This window comes from Mobula hypostoma, chromosome 13 (assembly GCF_963921235.1).
Source record: "Mobula hypostoma chromosome 13, sMobHyp1.1, whole genome shotgun sequence".
Lineage (NCBI taxonomy): Eukaryota > Metazoa > Chordata > Chondrichthyes > Myliobatiformes > Myliobatidae > Mobula > Mobula hypostoma.
The window spans coordinates 79,356,737-79,375,797 of NC_086109.1; the positions used below are offsets into that span (position 1 = coordinate 79,356,737).

At 43.9% G+C, this 19,061-nt stretch overlaps 1 protein-coding gene across 1 annotated transcript; it reads left to right on the plus strand.

Annotated features, from left to right (window-relative positions):
• The first annotated feature begins 1,237 nt into the window (after positions 1-1,237).
• rasl12 (RAS-like, family 12) lies at positions 1,238-18,009 on the plus strand. The gene is made up of 5 exons (XM_063066024.1): positions 1,238-1,804; positions 2,332-2,388; positions 4,619-4,692; positions 8,980-9,170; positions 15,538-18,009. The coding sequence occupies exons 1-5, from the start codon at positions 1,663-1,665 to the stop codon at positions 15,926-15,928; spliced, it is 855 nt and encodes a 284-aa protein (XP_062922094.1). The 5' UTR covers positions 1,238-1,662; the 3' UTR covers positions 15,929-18,009.
• The last annotated feature ends 1,052 nt before the right edge of the window (positions 18,010-19,061 follow it).

Sequence of the window (19,061 nt, forward strand, 5' to 3'; positions counted from 1 at the left end):
CTATTTTGCCCTTGTAGTTTCAACACGGTCTCCCAAACCTTGCCACACTCCTACACACTAGGGGCAAAACACTGTGGTCATTCAACCCAATACACCAATACAAAAAAGATGGTGACAATCAAGTCACCACAGCAGGGTTTAGGTTGAAAATATTAGGTTGAGAATTCAAGATCCAAATTTATTTGCCATGTGTACATACAGTGAAATGTGTTATTTGCATCAACAACCAACACACCTGAGGGCGAGCTTGGGGCAGCCCGCAAGTGTCGTCACACATTCCAGCGCCAACATAGCATGCCCTCAATGCTCAGCACAGAACACAACTAAACGATCATAATAAGCAACAAAACAACAACAGGAAAACAAGCCCTTTTCCTCCCTCCCACCCACGCACATACACCACCCTCCAATCCGAAGACAGGCTGTCCTCAGCCTCCAGCCTCCAGCGGACTTCGACTCCGACCTGCAGGCTTTGGGTCTTCCCCGGCCTACTTGCGGTGACTCGCGGATTCCGGCTCCAGTCAACGGGCCCCGACTTCTGCATTCCTGATTCGACCCGTGGGCCCCGATCCTCAGTATCGACTCCAGAACCCGCCAGTCACCAAACACCTTGAATTAGATCGGCTACCGCACCAAAGGACCACGGTCGTACGCCCAGTGGCCACTTTATCAAGTAAAGTGGCCACCGAGTGTACAACTCTGATGTTAATTTAAATTTATGTTAATTTATGTCTGCCCTCACCCTGCGATGTACTGAGCTGCTGCCGTAAAAAAGTCAATTTTCATAGCATTGTATACCTGTGATAACAACAATAAACTTGAACTTGCAAACTATAAGTGAAAATCAAAAACCTCCCTCATCCCACAACCGCGTTTGACCTGCCGAGTAAGGGAGTTACGGTTATGATAATAGATTTAATTTTGTGATCCCTCAGAAGGGTTATTGATTGTCACAGTGACGCCGTTTCAAAAGGTGATCTGAAATCGCAATGTTCGATAATTCCTGAGTTTTAGAGAGACGGATTAGGACCACTTGTCAACGGGTTTGTGAACACGGCTCTGATGCTGGATTAAGACATGGTTACCGTTCCCGATGGAGACCGCAGAGACAGCGGACGTTGGAATATCGAACGACACAAAGCGCGCTGGGGGAACTCAGTTGGTCAGGCAGCATCTACGGAGGGGAATGGGACGCTGTCTAACCGGCATACATTAACCGCTGCTTGGGGGCGGAGATACTCTCTTGAAGTTTGGTCGAAGGTTTTGCGAAGTACCGAGGTGCCGGGATTACGGAGGAGAGAGATTTCTCTGTTACAATGAGTGAGATTTGGGAGCTCTTGCCCCTGAATTCATGCCCTGGTCACCAAAGCGGGTCGGCTGGCTCCGATCCGTAAGCGGCCGCCTTTCTACAGCCATTTGTCCGCGCGGTTCGGATTTTGTTTCTTTGTAAGATGTTCACGTAAAGGCGAAAGTGGCGACTTCCTTACAAGGAGCGCGGCTGCGATTCAAAACTACGGCACCCTGGACAATGCTGGCAAACACCCTTCTTGCAGCCTGGGACTCTGAGCCCAGCGGGACGGGCACTGTCTGAGGTGGGGTGGGGGTGGGAGTTGTGTTGAACTCAAGGCAGGTGAAAGTTGACATGATTTAAACGGGGAAATAATGTCCTCGATGTTTGGGAAAGTCCGAGTGGTCACTTTGCCCGCCGCGCAAGAACGGGACCGGGAGCGGGACCGCGTTGCCCAGCCACTCACTCCGGAATGTAGCATCGTGATCCTGGGCTGCGCTGGATCGGGGAAATCCGGTAAGTTCTGACCATAACCATCGACCTCAGCTCTCACACCCCGGGGTGCGGACAATTCCAAATCCGACTGCAAACTGGGGTTGGGGGGGGGGGGAGTGGGACGGGAGGGGTCGGATCTCCTTGGGACTCAGTTTTTATAAACTAACTACGGAGTGGGAATTTAGGAATCGGAGGAAGATTCAGGTACGATCTTTTCGATGCAGCCACAAGAAACTGCAGATGCTGGAATCCGGAGCGATACACCAACTTGCTGGAGGAACCCAGCGCGTCGAGCAGTGCCTGTGGGGCGAAAGACATTCTGCTGGGTCCCGCTGCAAAGTTTGGACCCTAAACGTCAACAATTCCAACCCCACCCTTACCCCACAGATGCTGCTCGACCCGCTGAGCTCCTCCAGCATATAAACCGTGCTTGGGAGTTGTGGGCGGCCACCTTCTCCGTCCCTGACCTACACCGTTTAACTTTACAGAGCTGAAACTACCCACACCATTGCAAGCGAAGTTAAAACACTAACATTCTGATCTTTCAGCTCTGACCGTGAAGTTTCTCACTAAACGATTCATAAGCGAGTATGATCCGTTTTTGGGTAAGTGCCGCCCAATTTTCTCATTTCTAGGTGTACGTTTTTATTTCTCCAGTTGTAAAACTTAACTGTAGGAAATCTTTAGCAAGTTACATCTTGAGATACAGAGAAAAGTTACTCCTACGCTGACCCCGTCACACATTCCCTGTTATATAAAGTGCAAAGCTTGGAGGGAAATCTCTAGTCGTGCAGGGGTCCCCAACATTTTTTTAATGGCATGGACCCCGAGGGGTCCGCGGAGCTCGGGATAGGACCCCCCGCAATGCACCCAGAAATGTCTGGCCGATCACAAGGTGTCCCAAACTTTGCCGCTGCAGTTTCAGGACGGCGGCCTGGGAAAAGCCAGTGTGAAAAGCCCCTTGGCACTGACCAAGTGTTGTACCCGGACAGCCTCGCAGACGTGATAATGCTTCCCAGTGTTTTCCATTTGACTGGTGTTGGTTCCTCCCTGAGTCTAAAGCGGTGACTCCAAACATTTTTGGCAACGAGTAAATTATATGGGCAGTTGAACAAATTCCTCTGAGCTAAAAGTAGCGAATAATGAAAGGCCGGGCGCCGTCTGTGGAGAGAAAAACGCTTTAAAGGTCAGTCGATGGAACAGTTTGACGCATTAACCGTGGTTTTCTCACCGTCGATGCTGCCTGATCCGTTGTTGGTTGGGCCCAGCGCTTTTGTCCTTTATTTCACATTTCCGGCACCATTTGACTTTTTAACCTCACTAGATTCGTTTCGTCACGTGGTGAGCTTGTGTAAGTGGTTGCTGCCGCAGGTGTGAGGTATTCACGTTGTTGAAATGGAGAGGAGAGGATGAGGTGATTTGTGTGGAGGGATGTGGTCCCCCATAGCCCTATTGCCGTGGATGGTGTGATGCTCTGACACATCTCACGTAGCACCTGTGACAGGGGCTATCAGTGAGGCAGTTCCTGTAACACAAACCCCTCAGCACAGATTCTTTAAGACGTGGCAGCAGAATTAGGCAATTAGGCAGATCGAGTCTGCTCCACCAATCAATTGTGGCTGATTTATTTTCCCTCTAAAGCTGGGGTAAAAGGATTAGAGGACCTGTTCCTGTATTTAGTGTAATCCCAATGCTTTCTCATATGATCAAGATAAAAGGAAGTAGGTGTCAGGAAAAGGCCACCATATCATGAAGAATCCCACCCACTCTGCTTATGGAGTGATTGTCCCTCTCCGGTCAGGAAAGACACTACACGACTTTGACATATTTCAGATAAAAAACTTACTTTACATTCAAAGTTAAAACATAGATCAACCATTTTGTGCCTTTCATAAATTTGTTCTTCCATTTTTGAAATCTCTTACTCTCTGAGGAGGCCAAAGAGAGCTGGTCTCTACACATCATTACTCTCGACCTTCTACAGATGCACAGCGGAGATCACCCTACCATGTTGCATCTCTGTGTGGTATGGAAACTGCACTGTGGGACAGGGGTCTCCACAACAGGTAGTCAAAACTGCCCCACGCATCACTACCCACCGTCAAGGATATATATATCATCCACACCAGGACTACTAAATTCAAAAGCAGTTACTTCTCCCAAGCTGTCAGGTTCATCAATGCCTCCATCCACTTACCCAACCAACCACCCCTTCAGACACACCTAGCGTCACTTTACGTACATACTTTATGTAGGCATCCGTTAGTCTCGTGAGACCATGGATTTGCGCCTTGGAAGGTTTCCAGGATGCAGGCCTGGGCAAAGTTGTATGGAAGACCAGCAGTTGCCCATGCTGCAAGTCTCCCCTCTCCACGCCACTGATGTTGTCCAAGGGAAGGGCATTAGGACCCATACAGCTTGGCACCGGTGTCGTCGCAGAGCAATGTGTGGTTAAGTGCCTTGCTCAACGACACACGCTGCCTCAGCCAAGGCTCGAACTAGCGACCTTCAAATCACTAGACCTATGCCTTAACCACTTGGCAATGTGCCAGCATACGTACATACTATCAGTCTATGTATATAACAGTTACTAGCACTTTGTGTTTTATTGGATTGCTTTTATATTTATTTTGATTTTCTTTTATTAGTTGTTTGAGACTGTCGTGTGTTTTTATTCTGCATTGGATCCAGAGTGACAATCATTTTGATCTCCTTTACACTTGTGAACTGAAGAATGACAATAAACAATGTTGAAGCTTTAATCTTGGAAGTTTGCTCAGTTTCAATTACACTATAGTCTCGTCACTGACAAGTGCTGCTGATGTTCCGTTGCAGAGGATACCTACAGTACTGAAGAAATTGTGGATCACCAGTCGGTTCTCTTAAAAATAATGGATACAGCTGATCAGGTAATGTAGCAGAAGCAGACCCTGTAATAACAAGAATAAACCAGACAGAGATACGGTCATAGGTTTGTGCAGATTCAAATATCTGAACCATTCATTTTTTGGGCTCCATAGGCTCAAGAAACAACATTTAAGTAGACAATAGAATGACTTGTTTTGAACTTTTAAAGTCTTTTTTGGGCTAATTAATTTAAAGCCAGAAAACACAACCACAAGACTACTCTCTTGCCTTTGCAATTGAAAATCAAATAGTTTTGTACAAGACACAGTTATAACCAATTATTACATCGAAACGATGATAGTTTTTATGACATGATAGTTTTTCTAAGTGTTATCAGCATTTGCAGTTCAGAAGGAAGGGTAATGATTTCCCCACCTACACGACCGCTGAAGCATTTCTTCTATATTCTTTAAGTATTGTACGTGAAAAGAAAAATCATTACATCCCTTCTAGTTATCCTTTTCTTCTTCAAAACAATTAAACAATAAGCTCTTTCAGCTCAGGTGCCATTTAACAAAGATTGTGATGCACAAATATGTCATAGACATTTTCCAAGTGAAATTAGAGTTTGTTATAATCTGCAGCCAGCGGTCACTTTATGGAGATTATGATGTTCATTACACAATAAATTTCTTATAAACTGATTTCTTACTATGATAAATTAAAAGCCTTTTGATGTTATAGGAAGACTATTGATTTTCAAATTTCCTGTTTCTACTTGCACGTTCAAGATTTCCCAAGCTTGTTTGCCGAAATTTATTGTTCATTTAAATCCATCACACTTGCTGGAGCATGGACTGCCGACAGCAGCTCTCCAGTGTCCCCTGTCCCAGGCCAGTTTTACAACTTGTCCCTAGGTGTAGTCGAGGCAAAGGTCCTTCCTGTCCCAGGGATGATATCCTGTGAGCTTCTGTTAGCATTTCTATAGCTCTGGGGTTTTATAGGATTGCTCCCTTTCGCGGTCGGCCTTGGGATCGTCCATGGCGGGTTTGACATTTGTAGGCTGACAAGAAAAATCTTGTTTTAAATTAAATTAATGCACTGTATTGGGGAGTAACACAATTCTACATTTCTTGCTTTTAAATCACCCCTGATTGGTTGGATAGTTTTTAAATCTACACAAAGTTTAAACAGAAGAAAGAATTCTGGTTATTGATCTTATGTAGTTGAAGAGCAGTTAAGCCCAGGATGAATGTTTTGTGATTACCTGGAGAGGGTGTCTGAAAGGTATAGGGCAGGAATTGTAACTGGTTGCTGTGGCAGCTGCAGTGGGAAGAGAAACAATTTTGTAAGGTCAGGGAAGCAAGCTGGAGGGTGTGTTTGGTGATGATCTCATGGTAAGAGTGACGATGATGCAGGTAAACTGATGGAAATTCTAATTCTGGCTCTGGAGATGGGGAGAAGGGCTAAATGTGCAAATGGATGGATTCAAGACACTGTCAACTATGATGTGAGGGACAATGTTACGTTCATGTGAACCAAGGATTGCATGAATTTCAAACTGATCAATCGTTCTTTGTGCTTGTGATGTGATATCATCAATACGGGAAGATCAAATACAGGTTGTGTGACCACATCTAGTCAGTCTGCAAGTCACTCGGCAGTCTATTTTTCCAACCCGCCCCCTCTCTGACCTCTCTGTCCATGACTTCCTACTCTGTTACAGTGCAGTTCAATGTAAGGCTGACAACAATGCACATTTTCTGATAGCACATGTTGTTATTTTCCCAACTCAACGCTCAATTCAACATTTAAAGACAAAAAGCATTTCCATCAATGGTTCACTATCTCTATTATAAATCCCTCTGGTGATTTTAAATCATTATTTTGCAGCTTCACCTCCTCCAAGAACAAAACAAAACAGGAGTGGGACTAGACCACCTGACCCCTCAGGACCATCCTGAAATTCAAAGTGACCATGGCTGATTGGCAGCAAACCTCAAATCCTTTTCAGTCACAGAGCCACACAGCCCTCCTTCACTGATCTCTTAAAAACTTATTTTCCTCCCCTCCCCTTTAATATCTCCACAACCCTCATGGGTAGAGCATTCCAGGGATTTACTGTGCTCTGCAAAGTGAAATTCATACACACTTCAGGTTTAAATAAGTGCTTCCTTCTCTTGTAATTGTCTCTCCTTGTTTGAGGCTCTTCCATTACTGGAAACACCTCAACATCTGTCCTGGTCACTCTCCCTTAAGTTCTTGCATGTTTCTCTGAGATCACTCTTCATTCTTCTAAACTCAAAAGAATACAGATCCAGAGTGAGCATTAATTTCTATGTTACTGTATTTGTCCCATAATCACTTTTCTTCTCGCTCCTGCCTTCCAGACTTCTTCTATTCCTTCTCTGATTTCCCTGCATTTGAAGAGATGGATTTGTTTTGTGTGTGTGCACGCACGCGTGCTCGTTTGTGTGTACATGTGTGTATGTGTGTGCTTGTGTTTATGCACGTGTATGCATGTGTGTGTGCGTGTTTGTGTATGTATGTACATGTGTGTGTGTGCATGTGTTTGTGTATGTGACTGTGTGTGTGCATGTGTGTGCATGTGTTTGTGTGCATGTTTGCTTTGTGTGTGTGCATGTGTTTGTGTGTGTGTGTTTGTGTGTGTGTGTGTATGTGTGCGCGTGCATGTGTTTATCTGTGTGTGTGTATGTCTTTTTGTGTGTGTGTGCATGTTTTTGTGTGTTTCCGTGTGTGTGTGTGTGTGTGTGTGTGTGTGTGTGTGTACTTGTACTCATTGGTAATTCCTTGAACATGCAGAGACCAGAGACCCAATCGGCCTGGTGAGCCTATACTAGCTCTCAGAGAAAACCCATTGATCCTATTCTCCCACTTAGAGAGTCATAGAGAAGTACAGCAGAGAAACAGGCCCTTCAGCCCATATAGTCATTCAGAAACCATTTCAACTGCCTATTCCTATTGACCTGCACCAGGACCACAGCTCTCCATACCCCTACAAGCCATATACCTATCCAAACTTCTCATAAACTTTGAAATTGAGCTCACATACACCATTTGTGCTGGCAGCTCATTCCACACTCTCATGACCCTCTGAGTGAAGGTATTTCCCCTCATGTTTCCCTTAAACCTTTCACCTTTCACCCTCAACCCATGACCTTTGGTTGTAGTTCCACCCAACTTCGGTGGAAAAGGCCTGCTTGCATTTACCCTATCTATAGCCCTCATGTTCCCCACAAATTATTCTCTCTATGTGACCATTATCTTCCCCTAGTTTTCCCACCACCTACTGTATCTGGTCCAGGAGTAGTTTACAGTAGCCAGCTATCCTAGCAACCAGCAGAACTGTGGGAAGAGGGAAGAAACCACCCTGGCGATCTTACACGATTGAAGGGAGAATGAGCACACTCCACATGGACACCATTAGAGATCAGGATTGAACCCAGGTCAATTAAACAGAAGAGATCTGGCCCAGATGCTGGAAATCCAGAGTAGCACACACACAATGGTGGAGGAGCTCGGCAGGTCAGGCGGCAACTATGGAGGGGAATAAACAGTCTACGTTTCGGGCCGTGACCCTTTATCAGGACTGGAAAGGAAGGGGGAGGTGCCAGAATATGAAGGTGGAGAGGAGGCTATGGAGTACAAGCTGATGGGTGATAGGTGAAAACAACTGAGGGAGTAGGTGGGTGGGTGAGGGAGGAGGAAGAAATGAGAAACAGGGAAGTAATTGGTGTGAAATGTAAAGGGACAGTAGACCATGGGAAGAAGGAAAGGAGAAGGGGCACTAGAGGGAGGCGGTGGGCAGGTGAGGTGAGTAGATGGGTGTGTGAGGGAGGGAAAAGAAGTGAGAAACAGGGAAGTAATTGGTGTGAAATGTAAACAGCGGAAGGAGAAGAAATCTGATAATTGGGGACAGTAGACCATGGGAAGAAGGAAAGGAGAAGGGGCACTAGAGGGAGGTGGTGGGCAGATGAGGTGAAGGGAGGGGATAAGAGGTTTGCCAGAATAGGGTTGAAAAAGAGAGCAGGGGTAGGGGTGAATTTTTCAGAAGTTGCAGAAATTGATGTTCATGCTATCAGGTTGAAGGCTACCCAAATGGAATATGAGGTGTTGCTCCTCCAACCTGAGAGTGGCCTCATTGTGGAAGTAGAGGATGTCATGGACAGAAATGTTGGAATGGGAGTGGGAAGTAGAAGTAAAATGGGTGGCCAAAGGAAATCGCGTCCATTATGGTGTACAGAGTGTGGGCACTGTCATGTATGTCTTTGCTCCTGTAAAGCTATGCCGGCATAATGATAAACAAACTTTCATATTTTGCAAACTAGGACAAACCAATGAACCCTGAACGTTACCTGAACTGGGCAAATGCATTCATCGTCGTCTACAGCATCGATAACCGGAAGAGCTTTGAAGGATGCCTGGATTATCTGGAAATCATTTCTAGCCATGCCAAAGGACTCCCACATGACTATCCGATTATCCTGCTGGGTAATAAGCTGGACATGGAGAGGTACAGGTAAGAGATGTTCTAATGCAGGGACATCCACCCGGAGAGCAATGGTCTACCTGGCGATGCTTTCATTGATAACCAAGACAATGAACACCAATTTGGGGCATCTCCTTGAAAATGGAAACAGCCTCCTCATATCTGCAGTCAGGCTTTGATAAAGTATTATAGTTTTCAAAATTTGCGAATAAATTCTTGACACCTTCCAGTTTGATACCTCAGGCTCGTAACACCCCCTTGAGTAAGGAAAGCTTGTCACATCTAAGCCTCCACATAAATATACAACACTTTGGAAAATGATTTGAGTCTGGTTGGTTAGTTGAGTCGCAAGTGTTGAAACCACCGATGAGGCTTGAGCAATTTATGTAGTGATTGATTGATTGAGATACACCACAGAATAGACCCTATCACGCTTTAAGCCGTGCTGCCCAGCAGTCCCCTGATTTAATTTAGCCTAATCATGGGACAATTTACAACACACAATTATCCTACCAACCAGTACATCTTTGGACTGTGGGAAGAAACCAGAGCACCTGCAGGAAACCCATGCAGTCACAGGGAGAATGTAAAACTTCTTAGGGGTAGAGACGGGAATTGAACCCTGGTCGTTGGCACTGTAAAGCGTTGTACTAACCACTATGCTACCGAGCTGCTCAGCTTGAGTTGGCTTCTATGTTTCTTTAAGTCTTATTTTGCCTCTTTCAATTGCTTTTAGAAGGTTGGTCACTGGGAATAATGTGGCTTCCAAGCAGTCAAGCGTTTGCCAGAGATGGAGTCAAGTTAAAATGGAAAAAGTTAAAGATGAATTGCAACTTTGCCTTGTGAAGCCGATGATTCATTGCCTTTGACACTGCAAACCTTGCTCTATTAATGCCATGACTCATCAGCTTCATAAGTACAGTGAAATCAAATTGTCGGTGCATAAGTATGGATAACTAGAAAACAGAACATCCTTGAGAGTTACATTCTGATCTATTAATACTTCATTGCTTCTATCTGTTGGTCATCTAGGAACCAGGCATGATTCCTCATCAAGCAGACTGGGAGGTGACCGACCCACAGTTTGTGGTGTAACTGTAAACAGTCGCCCGCCTCACAGACAGCTGCTCTTATAACACAATCACGAGTGATAGTTATGAATAGAAACTATTGTTTTAATAGATATCTCCCACTTCTTAGAGCAATGTGTTAGGCCACTATTTATGAATCATTTTAATTTTACTTTATGATGCAGCAGTGTTGGAGAATCATTCTCTGAAAAGAATCTGTGTTGATCTATATAAGAAGGTGGAAGATAGGTTTAATATGAGAAAATTACAGGATATACATTGGGCAACAAAATGGGAAATTTTTGAATTAGTGTAAATAAGTGTGTTGATTTAGGAGACACCAAGTAAACATGCAGGTGCAACATTTAGGAAGGCAGATGCCACACTGGCCTTCATTCCAAGGGGTAGAAATACGTAGTTCAGGATGTCTTCTTGCACTTGTGCAGGACTATGATAATCATGTTTGGAGTACTGATTACAGTTTTGATTCCTGCACTAAAGGAGCCTGTTATAACGTCAACAAAGCCACTGGAGAGAAGTATCTGGTAGATATGAAGTAGGCTCTTTATTCAGCAAAATGAGACACAGGCATCATATTGGGAGCCTTTCAGAGGAAGAGGCCTGCTCGACCCAACACTACGTGACATTTTATATGCTAAAGATCAAAGGACAATTCCATATTTACAATCCATTCACAATGCTTCCTTTGAACTGCACACAACCTTCACACCTCCCTCTTCACACCCACACTACAGACACCTAAATAATGAACTTAATCAACATTGTCTGGTCTTCCAATTAACTGTGGTTCACAATTTTTAGGAACCCATTGTCCAGAGCTGCATTTTAAATTTAATCTACAGTCCATATTCAGATCTGAAGGTTCATGGCTGAAGTTAGTTGGTGACGTTATTTGCTATATATATAACCCCAAAAATGCCCTAACAGTATGTTGTGGAGCCAGTGCACTGCAGAATCACTAGATTGATTTGGAGGATGAAGAGATGGTTATATAAGTGGAGACTGAATAAGGTGTCCTACATGCACTGAAGTTCAGAAGAATGAGAAATGATCTCAACGACACATATAACGTTCTGAGAGGAATTGAGATCTTCTTCCTTTAGCTGCTGGGCTTTAAATGAAGGGATATTGTATCATGATTGAGGACTGAGGTTTGGATTACAGGTGGTTAAAACAAGGAAAGAGGTCGTATGGCTTGTTGAAGTCATATCAGGTCTAAAATAAAGAATTCAGATTGTCCCACTTTCTCCCTTTGGAAAGCTACAGTTGGATTTCCTTCACTCCTACCCTGGCAATACATTGTAGGTCCTTCTGCTCACTGGGCAAGAAATGTTTTTCTTCACGCCACTGTTGTTCCTTTGCCAGATGTTTTCATTTAGTGGCCCCCAGTTCTTGTCTGTACTGCAATTAGGCAGGTTCTCGCTATCTACTCAATCGACACTTTTCAGTACCTTAAAAACCTCCTGCCAAAACTTCTCATACCCTTTCTATTCCAAAGAGAGCAGCCCTAACTTCTCCAATGCATCTATATGACCAAAGTCCCTCATCCCAGGAATAATTTTAGTAAATCTCTAAAATCATTAAAAATTTTAAAGTGTGGCTCCCAGAGCTATATATTCCAGTTTACCAGATGTTGCCGGCTATAAATGCAAGAGATTCTGCAGGCCGTCGAATTCCAGAGCAACACACACAAAATGCTGGAGGAACTCAGCAGATCAGGCAGCACCTATGGTGAGGAATAAAGGACCTATGTTTTAGGCTGAGACCCTTCATAAGAACTGGAAAGGAAGGGGGAAGAAGCCAGAATAAAAAAAAAGTGCAGGGGGAGCCGGGTGATGGGGGAGTTGACAGATGATTGCAGAAACCGAGTGAGGTGGAAGGTAGGTGGGTTGGGGGAGGGTCATGAAGAAGTGTGAAGCTGAGAGATGATAGGTGAAAAAGGTAAAGGGCTGAAGAAGAAGGAATCTGATAGGAGAAGACTGTGGACCATGAGAGAAAGGGAAGGAGGAGGGGCACCAGAGGGAGGTGATTGGCAGGTGAGGAGGAGAGAAAGAATAAGAAGGGAGCCAGAATGGGGAATGAAAAAGAGCAGAAGTGGGGGAGAGAGAAATTACTAGAAATTATTGACATCGATGTTCACGCTATTAGGTTTGAAGCTAGCCAAACAGGACATGAAGTATTTTATAAATTTTTGTCAGCATTTCTATAAATCTGCACTGCCTGCCTGGACTCTTAAACCTCATAAAGCTCTTCATGCAAATAGTTGTAAATCTTTGGAGTCCATTACCTCAGCTGACTGTAGATGCTTGGTCATTAAGTATATTCAAGGATGAGGTTGAAAAGATATTAGCACGCTGCATGTGTCAAAGAGTTTGAGAACTGAGAGAAATGGAATTATTGTCATATTATCAAAGTACAGTGAAAAACTTTGATTTGCATGCCATCAACACAGATAATCTCATTACATCAATACATTGAAGTAGTACAAGGGAAGAGCAATAACTGGATGCATAATATAATGTTAAAGAGAGAGGGGACTCTGTTGGCAGACAATAATGTCATGATGAGGTAGATTGTGAGGTCAGGAGACAAGCTTATCGTACAAGGGGTCCGTTCAATAGTCTTATAGCAGCAGGATAAAAGCTGTTCTTAAGCTGTATGGTACCTGCTTTCAGGATTTTTTATCTTCTGCCCAGTGGGAAGGGTGAACAGAGCGAATGTGTCTTCAATTATGTTCAGTCATAGAGTTGCCGGCGACGGTGGTGGAGGCGGATACAATAGGGTCTTTTAAGAGACTCCTGATAAGGTACATGGAACTTAGAAAAATAGAGGGCTATGGCTAACCCTAGGTAATTTCTAAAGTAAGGACATGTTCAGCACAGCATTGTGGGCAGAAGGGCCTGTATTGTGCTGTAGGTTTTCTATGTTCTATGTTACTCAGCAAGGGAACAGGCCCTTTGGCCCAACTGGTTCATGCTAACCATTGCATCCTGCCTGCTAGTCCAGTTGCACTAATTCAGCCCTTAACCCTCTAAACCTCTCCCCTCCATGTACCTATCCAAATGCCTCCTAAATGTTGCAACTGTACCCACCTCGACCACTTCCTCTGGTAGATCTTTCCAGGTACTCACTACCCTCTGTGTAAATAAGTAAGTTACCACTCAGGTCTCTTTTAAATCTCTTCCCTTTTATCTTGTATCTGTGCCCTCTAGCCCTGCACAGAAGGCTATGTTTATGCCCCTTAACCATACCCCTCATGACTTTATAAACTTCTATGAGGTTGCTTCAGGAAATGAAGATCCAGCACGGCCAACTTCTCCTGATAACTCAGACCGCCTCCAGTCCAGGCAGTGTCCTCGTAAACCTCTTCTGCACCCTGTCCAGCTTGAAAATGATAGGGTGACCAAAATTATACATAATATTCCAAGTGCAGCCTCATCAACAACTTGTATAACTGTGACATATTCTGAAGCTCAGTGCCCTGACTGATGAAAGCCAGGATAGTAAATGCATCCTTCACCACCCGATCCACCTGTGTAGTTGCCTTCAGCGAACTGTACCCTTGTATTCCATATTCCCCTTTTCCCACAATACTCTTCAGTGCCCTGTCATCCAAAGTGAAAGTCCGACTTGGTTTCACTGTCCAAAATGAATCACTTTACACTTAGCTGAGTTGAAATCCACTTGTCATTCCTCAGTCCATCTCCCTAACTCAGGGGCTCCCAACCTTTTTAAACTGAGGTGTCCGTGAATCCCAGGTTGGGAACCCCTGCCGTAATGATCAAGATCTCTTTGCAATTCATCACAACTTGTCTCACTATCAACAAGACCTCCTGATTTAGCATCATCAGCAAACATTAGTCATTTCATTTACATTCACATCCATATCATTCACTCAAATAATGAATAACAGAGGTCCCAACGCTGACCCTGGAGCACCCCACTAGTCACTGCCCACCAGTCAGAAAATCAGCCTTCAGCCATCACTCTCTGCTTCCTATCGCCAAGCCAATTCTGAGTCCACCTCACTGGCTTCCCTTGAATCCCATGTGACCTAAACTTTCAAAGTCAGCCTGCATGCGTGACCTTATCAAAGGCCTTACTAAAGTCTATATAGACAACATCCACTGCTCTTCATCTATCCCCTTGCATACCTCTTCCAAAAAAAAATCCAAAGAATTCCTCAAACATGACCTCCCACACATAAAACCATGCTGACTAGACCTGATCAGTCTTTAACTATCCATATGATGGTAGATCTTGTTCTTCAGAATTCCCTTCATTAATTTACCTACAATTGAAGTTAGGCTCACCAGCCTGTAATTCCCTGGCCTATCCTCACTGTCCTTCTTAAACAAAGGAACATTAGCCACCCTACAGTCTTCTGGAACTTTACCAGCAGCTAAGAATGAAGCAAATATCTTCTCTAAGAGCCTCTGTGATTTCTTCCCTGGCTTCCAATAAGGTCCAGGGCTGCACACGGTCAAGCCCCGTTGGCTGCTTTATGGAAGCCCATGGGTGGGGGGTGTGGTGGTGGGAGGCTGGTTTTCGTGATGTACTGAGGTGTGTCCACAACTCTCTGGTTTCTTGCGAACTCAGGCAAACAAGTTGCCGAACTAACCTTGCAGTCTTGGAAATACAGTAGGAAGGCTAGTATTGGATAATAAGACCATAAGATATAGGAGCAGAAGTAGGCCATTCGGCCTATTGTGCCTGCTCCACCATTCAATCATGGGCTGATCCAATTCTTCCAGCCATCCCCGCTCCTCTGCTTTCACCCCATACCCTTTGATGCCCTGGCTAATCAAGAACCTATCTTTCTCTGCCTTAAATACACCCAATGACTTGGTCTCCACAGCCGCTCATGGCAACAAATTTCACAGATTTACCACCCTCTGACTAAAGTAATTTCTCCGCATCTCAGTTCGAAAAGGACATCCGTCAACCCTGCCCTCTTGTCCTAGGATCCCCAACCATGAGAAATAACTTTGCCATATGTAAGCCATGGTACAGAATGGAGAAAGAGTTGGAGAAGGCCATATACCATCAGTTCCTTCAGAGTTTTAGAATGTAAACTTTTGGTTATGTTCTGTATATAATCACGTTAAAAATTCCTGTCTTAAGTGGAGTATCAGAAATTATCAAAGCACCGTTCCTGAGAGCACGACAGTCATTTAAAACAATCTACATTCTAAGATCTTTATTTTAGATAGCTTTGATGTTTTATAGTCTTTTCGGTATTTTGTGTTTATTAACGCAGTGCGGATGCATTTTGAATAATCACATCTGCTCTGACTTCTTTTCAGACAAGTAAGCAAATCTGATGGACTCTCGTTGGCCTCCAAATATAACTGCTCCTTTTACGAAGTCTCTGCCTGCTTGGACTTTGAGCCTGTACAACATGTGTTCCATGAGTTAGTGCGCGAGGTGAGACGAGAGATGGAGCGCCACCTTCCTGTCAGACCGCTCTTCATTTCTGAGGAAAGGCCTGTGCTGGGAATTCCCCACCCCCCTGCTTTTGCCCATGCTGTTAAGCACCACCCACCGGCGTTTGGAACCCAGCGTCTCTCCACTGCCACCTACAAGGAAATTCCCACCATCACTTCAGCCAAACTTGTCACCGTGAAGTCGGCAAGAGCTCAAAGCAAGCGGAGGACTCCCACGCTAACCTTGCTTAAAGGATTCAAGATATTTTAAAAATGTTAACCATCACATTGAATAATAAAACTCAATGTAGCCAGCTCTTACCAACTAGGTAGGCCATATATCTTGTTCTAAGGATAGTGTATGTGGAACTAAAACCATCACAAACCTTTATGATATTAACCAAATTAAGAGTGCACCAGTCATCTGGCATTGATGTCACCTTGGGTTCAGGTTTTATGGATTCAAAAATGAGTAAATCGCCCACGATGGTCCCTTTTTGATGGTTGCCAGTGCTTTCAGGAAAAAATAATCAGAGTGAACAGGGGTTTTTACGTTCTTCGCATGACCACGTGAGTTTTCTCCAAGTGCTCCGGTTTCCTCCCACATTCCAAAGATGTAGTGGTTAGAAAGTTAATTTTTTTTGTTCCTGTCCGCGCCTTGTGCAACGGCTGGCAACCATGCTGTTTCTTTAGCGTTCGTCTGTTTTTTACGAGGCCGAGTTTCTAGTTTAATGCTCAACCCAGCACGGATGGAAAGTGCGCGAGGAGCTGGCCGGTTTCAAACCCGGGACCACTCGCCTTGAAGTCCAGTGCGGATGCCACTACCCCGCCAGCTGGCACAGTGGGTTAATTGGTCATTGTAAATTGTCCCGTGCTTGGGCGAGGGTTGAGTGGGTGGACTGCCGGGTTGGGCCTGTTTCGGGTTTATAGACAGCGGCGGTTGTAGAACCTGCGGCAGGAATTCACTCCGTAAACTAAAGAATGTGGCATCTTCCCAACAATCGGAAGAAAATAGCACTGTGTAGACAGGAGACAATAGGGGAAGTCAAGTCATCTGAGATGTAAACATGACTGTGGTAATAAGGACAGTGGAGCGAACAAGCTTGTCAATGATCGGCATTGAAAATCATATTTATTTTTCAAAATTTGTCATTCACAAAAAAATCAAATTTTTCTGCTTTAATAATAAAGAAGATACACAGAAGCTCAATAAATTCACAAATGCAACCATTATAGATGTGTGTCAGGTTCTGAACTGTGCGTTTTGTTTGTTGCTGAAGATGGACTGAAGTCAGTGTTGCTAACATCCTGTGATGGTGCTGTGAGCAATTTTATTGAACCAGTGAAGACCTTGTGGTGAGTGTAGTCCCACCATGCTGGTAGGAAGGAAGTTCCAGAATGATGATCCTGCAAAGGTGAAGGGCCAGTGACATACTAATAAACACAAGAAGTTCTGCAGATGCTGGAAGTCCAAAGCAACACACACAAAAGGCTGGGAAAACTCTGAAGAGGAATAAACAGTTGATGTTTCGGGCTGAGTCCCTTCATTATTGTGTTGCCAATGGAATAATCCCAAGTCAGGGGTTTACGTAATTTGGCAAAGAAATTGGAGTTAAACATTTGGAAGAGTGCTTATGGATTTCCCAGTGGACACGTACTTACAGAACAACACGGTTCATAATTTGAATACTAATAAGTAACAAACTCACTTCAAGATCAGACAGCCATTCAGAGAAAAGAATTATTCATGTTCTTACAATACTGGGTTGTTATTTTGGATTTGACAACTTCATTTAACATGATATTTTTACTTGCATACTCATAACCAGTGTTGATTTTGAAGTTAGAATTCGGGTATCCTTTGTCAAACAAACAAGGCAATTAACCAATAACAATATATCAACCTGTAATTCCCACTAAGTAGTTTGCACTGTTGCTATGGTATTCTATGTGTTGCACCAGATGTCTGCTAACTATGTTTCACCCATAAAGTGAAACAGCACAATCTTTCCTTCAAAAATTTTTTTTTGTTCCTTTCTGCATCTTCTGGTGTATCGTCAGCACCTTTTCCATTTCTTTAGCATTTTTGTCTGTTGAGGCCAAGTTGCTAACTCATCACTCAACCCAGCAAAGATGGAAAGTGTGCAAGGCCGGCCAGATTCGAATCCAGGACCACTCACCTCCAAGTCCAGTGCAGAAGCCACTACACCACCGGCTGGCTATCATATATTTTGTTAACAGTATATTTGAATATAGTTTCTGAATGGTAGAACAACTATATTTCAAAAGTTCTCTTCAATTGCTCTTTGACTGATATGAGAGAGAAACTAAATTTTGTTTGGATTAATAAACATTGAGTAATATTTTGTGGGCTCTTTGTTCTCACCCAGGTATATAATTGCTTCTTGTATTTCAGCTGAAATTTCATATCTTTCCTCAAACATCAGTTATTATCAATAGATGACCAACAAAATCCAACAATAACCATTACTAATCCAACAGAGTCTTTGTTAACTCTCTGTAACAGCAGGAAGATACTCATGCAATTTACAGCTACATATAATTACCCTCTTACAGGAATCTTAAATGTTCCTTCTTGGAGTACAATGATGCTTCAAATCCTCAGAAACAGCACAAGCATTTAGGTGAAGTTGCAAAGCTCATGCTGCTTTGTGTCGTCGTTGAACCTGCATGTAAGAGCACTTCAATGAACAATTGAGTTGGCTGCTCTATTTTTTTTTAAATATGTGTACCATCGTGGTACAAATGCCTCTCCGTATCTACTGACTCAGTGGAACCAAATGTTTGTAAGTTATCCCCTACAAAGCAACGCCTGTTGTCTGTCACATTAAATGGGAAACCTCAGGATTGATTTGCCTTTTTTTTTTTAAAAGCACTTGATCAAGGGTTCCGAACCTGGGACCCATGGACTCCTCGGTTAATGGTAGGGGTCCATGGTATTAGAAGGGTTGGCAACCCCTGTCTAGATCACACACTGTTTGCCCTTCCAGATGCAAGGCTTCGATTCAAAATGTCTGCTGTCCATTACCCAGTACAGGTGCTGCCTAACCTGCTAAGTTCCTCCAACACATTGCTTCATTTTGGTCCAAATTCCAGATCTGCAGTCTTCTGTGTCTCTACTATTTACCTGCCTTGCGACATTACACTAATATACATTGTCCCATATAAAGCTCTTATGGCTATTCCTATATCGACCTACTTGCAGGTGGTTATGAGAACGTAGCTCCCCTTAACTTTGGTCCCTTGATGTCACCATGATTGTCGGTGACAGCACCAAAAGGAAGAACTTTCCTGCAAAAGTGATCCACTAGGTGCCAAGTAATTGGAGTGCAAGTAATTAAAAAAGGAAACTGCACAATATTTTTACTTCAACAAGAACTGTT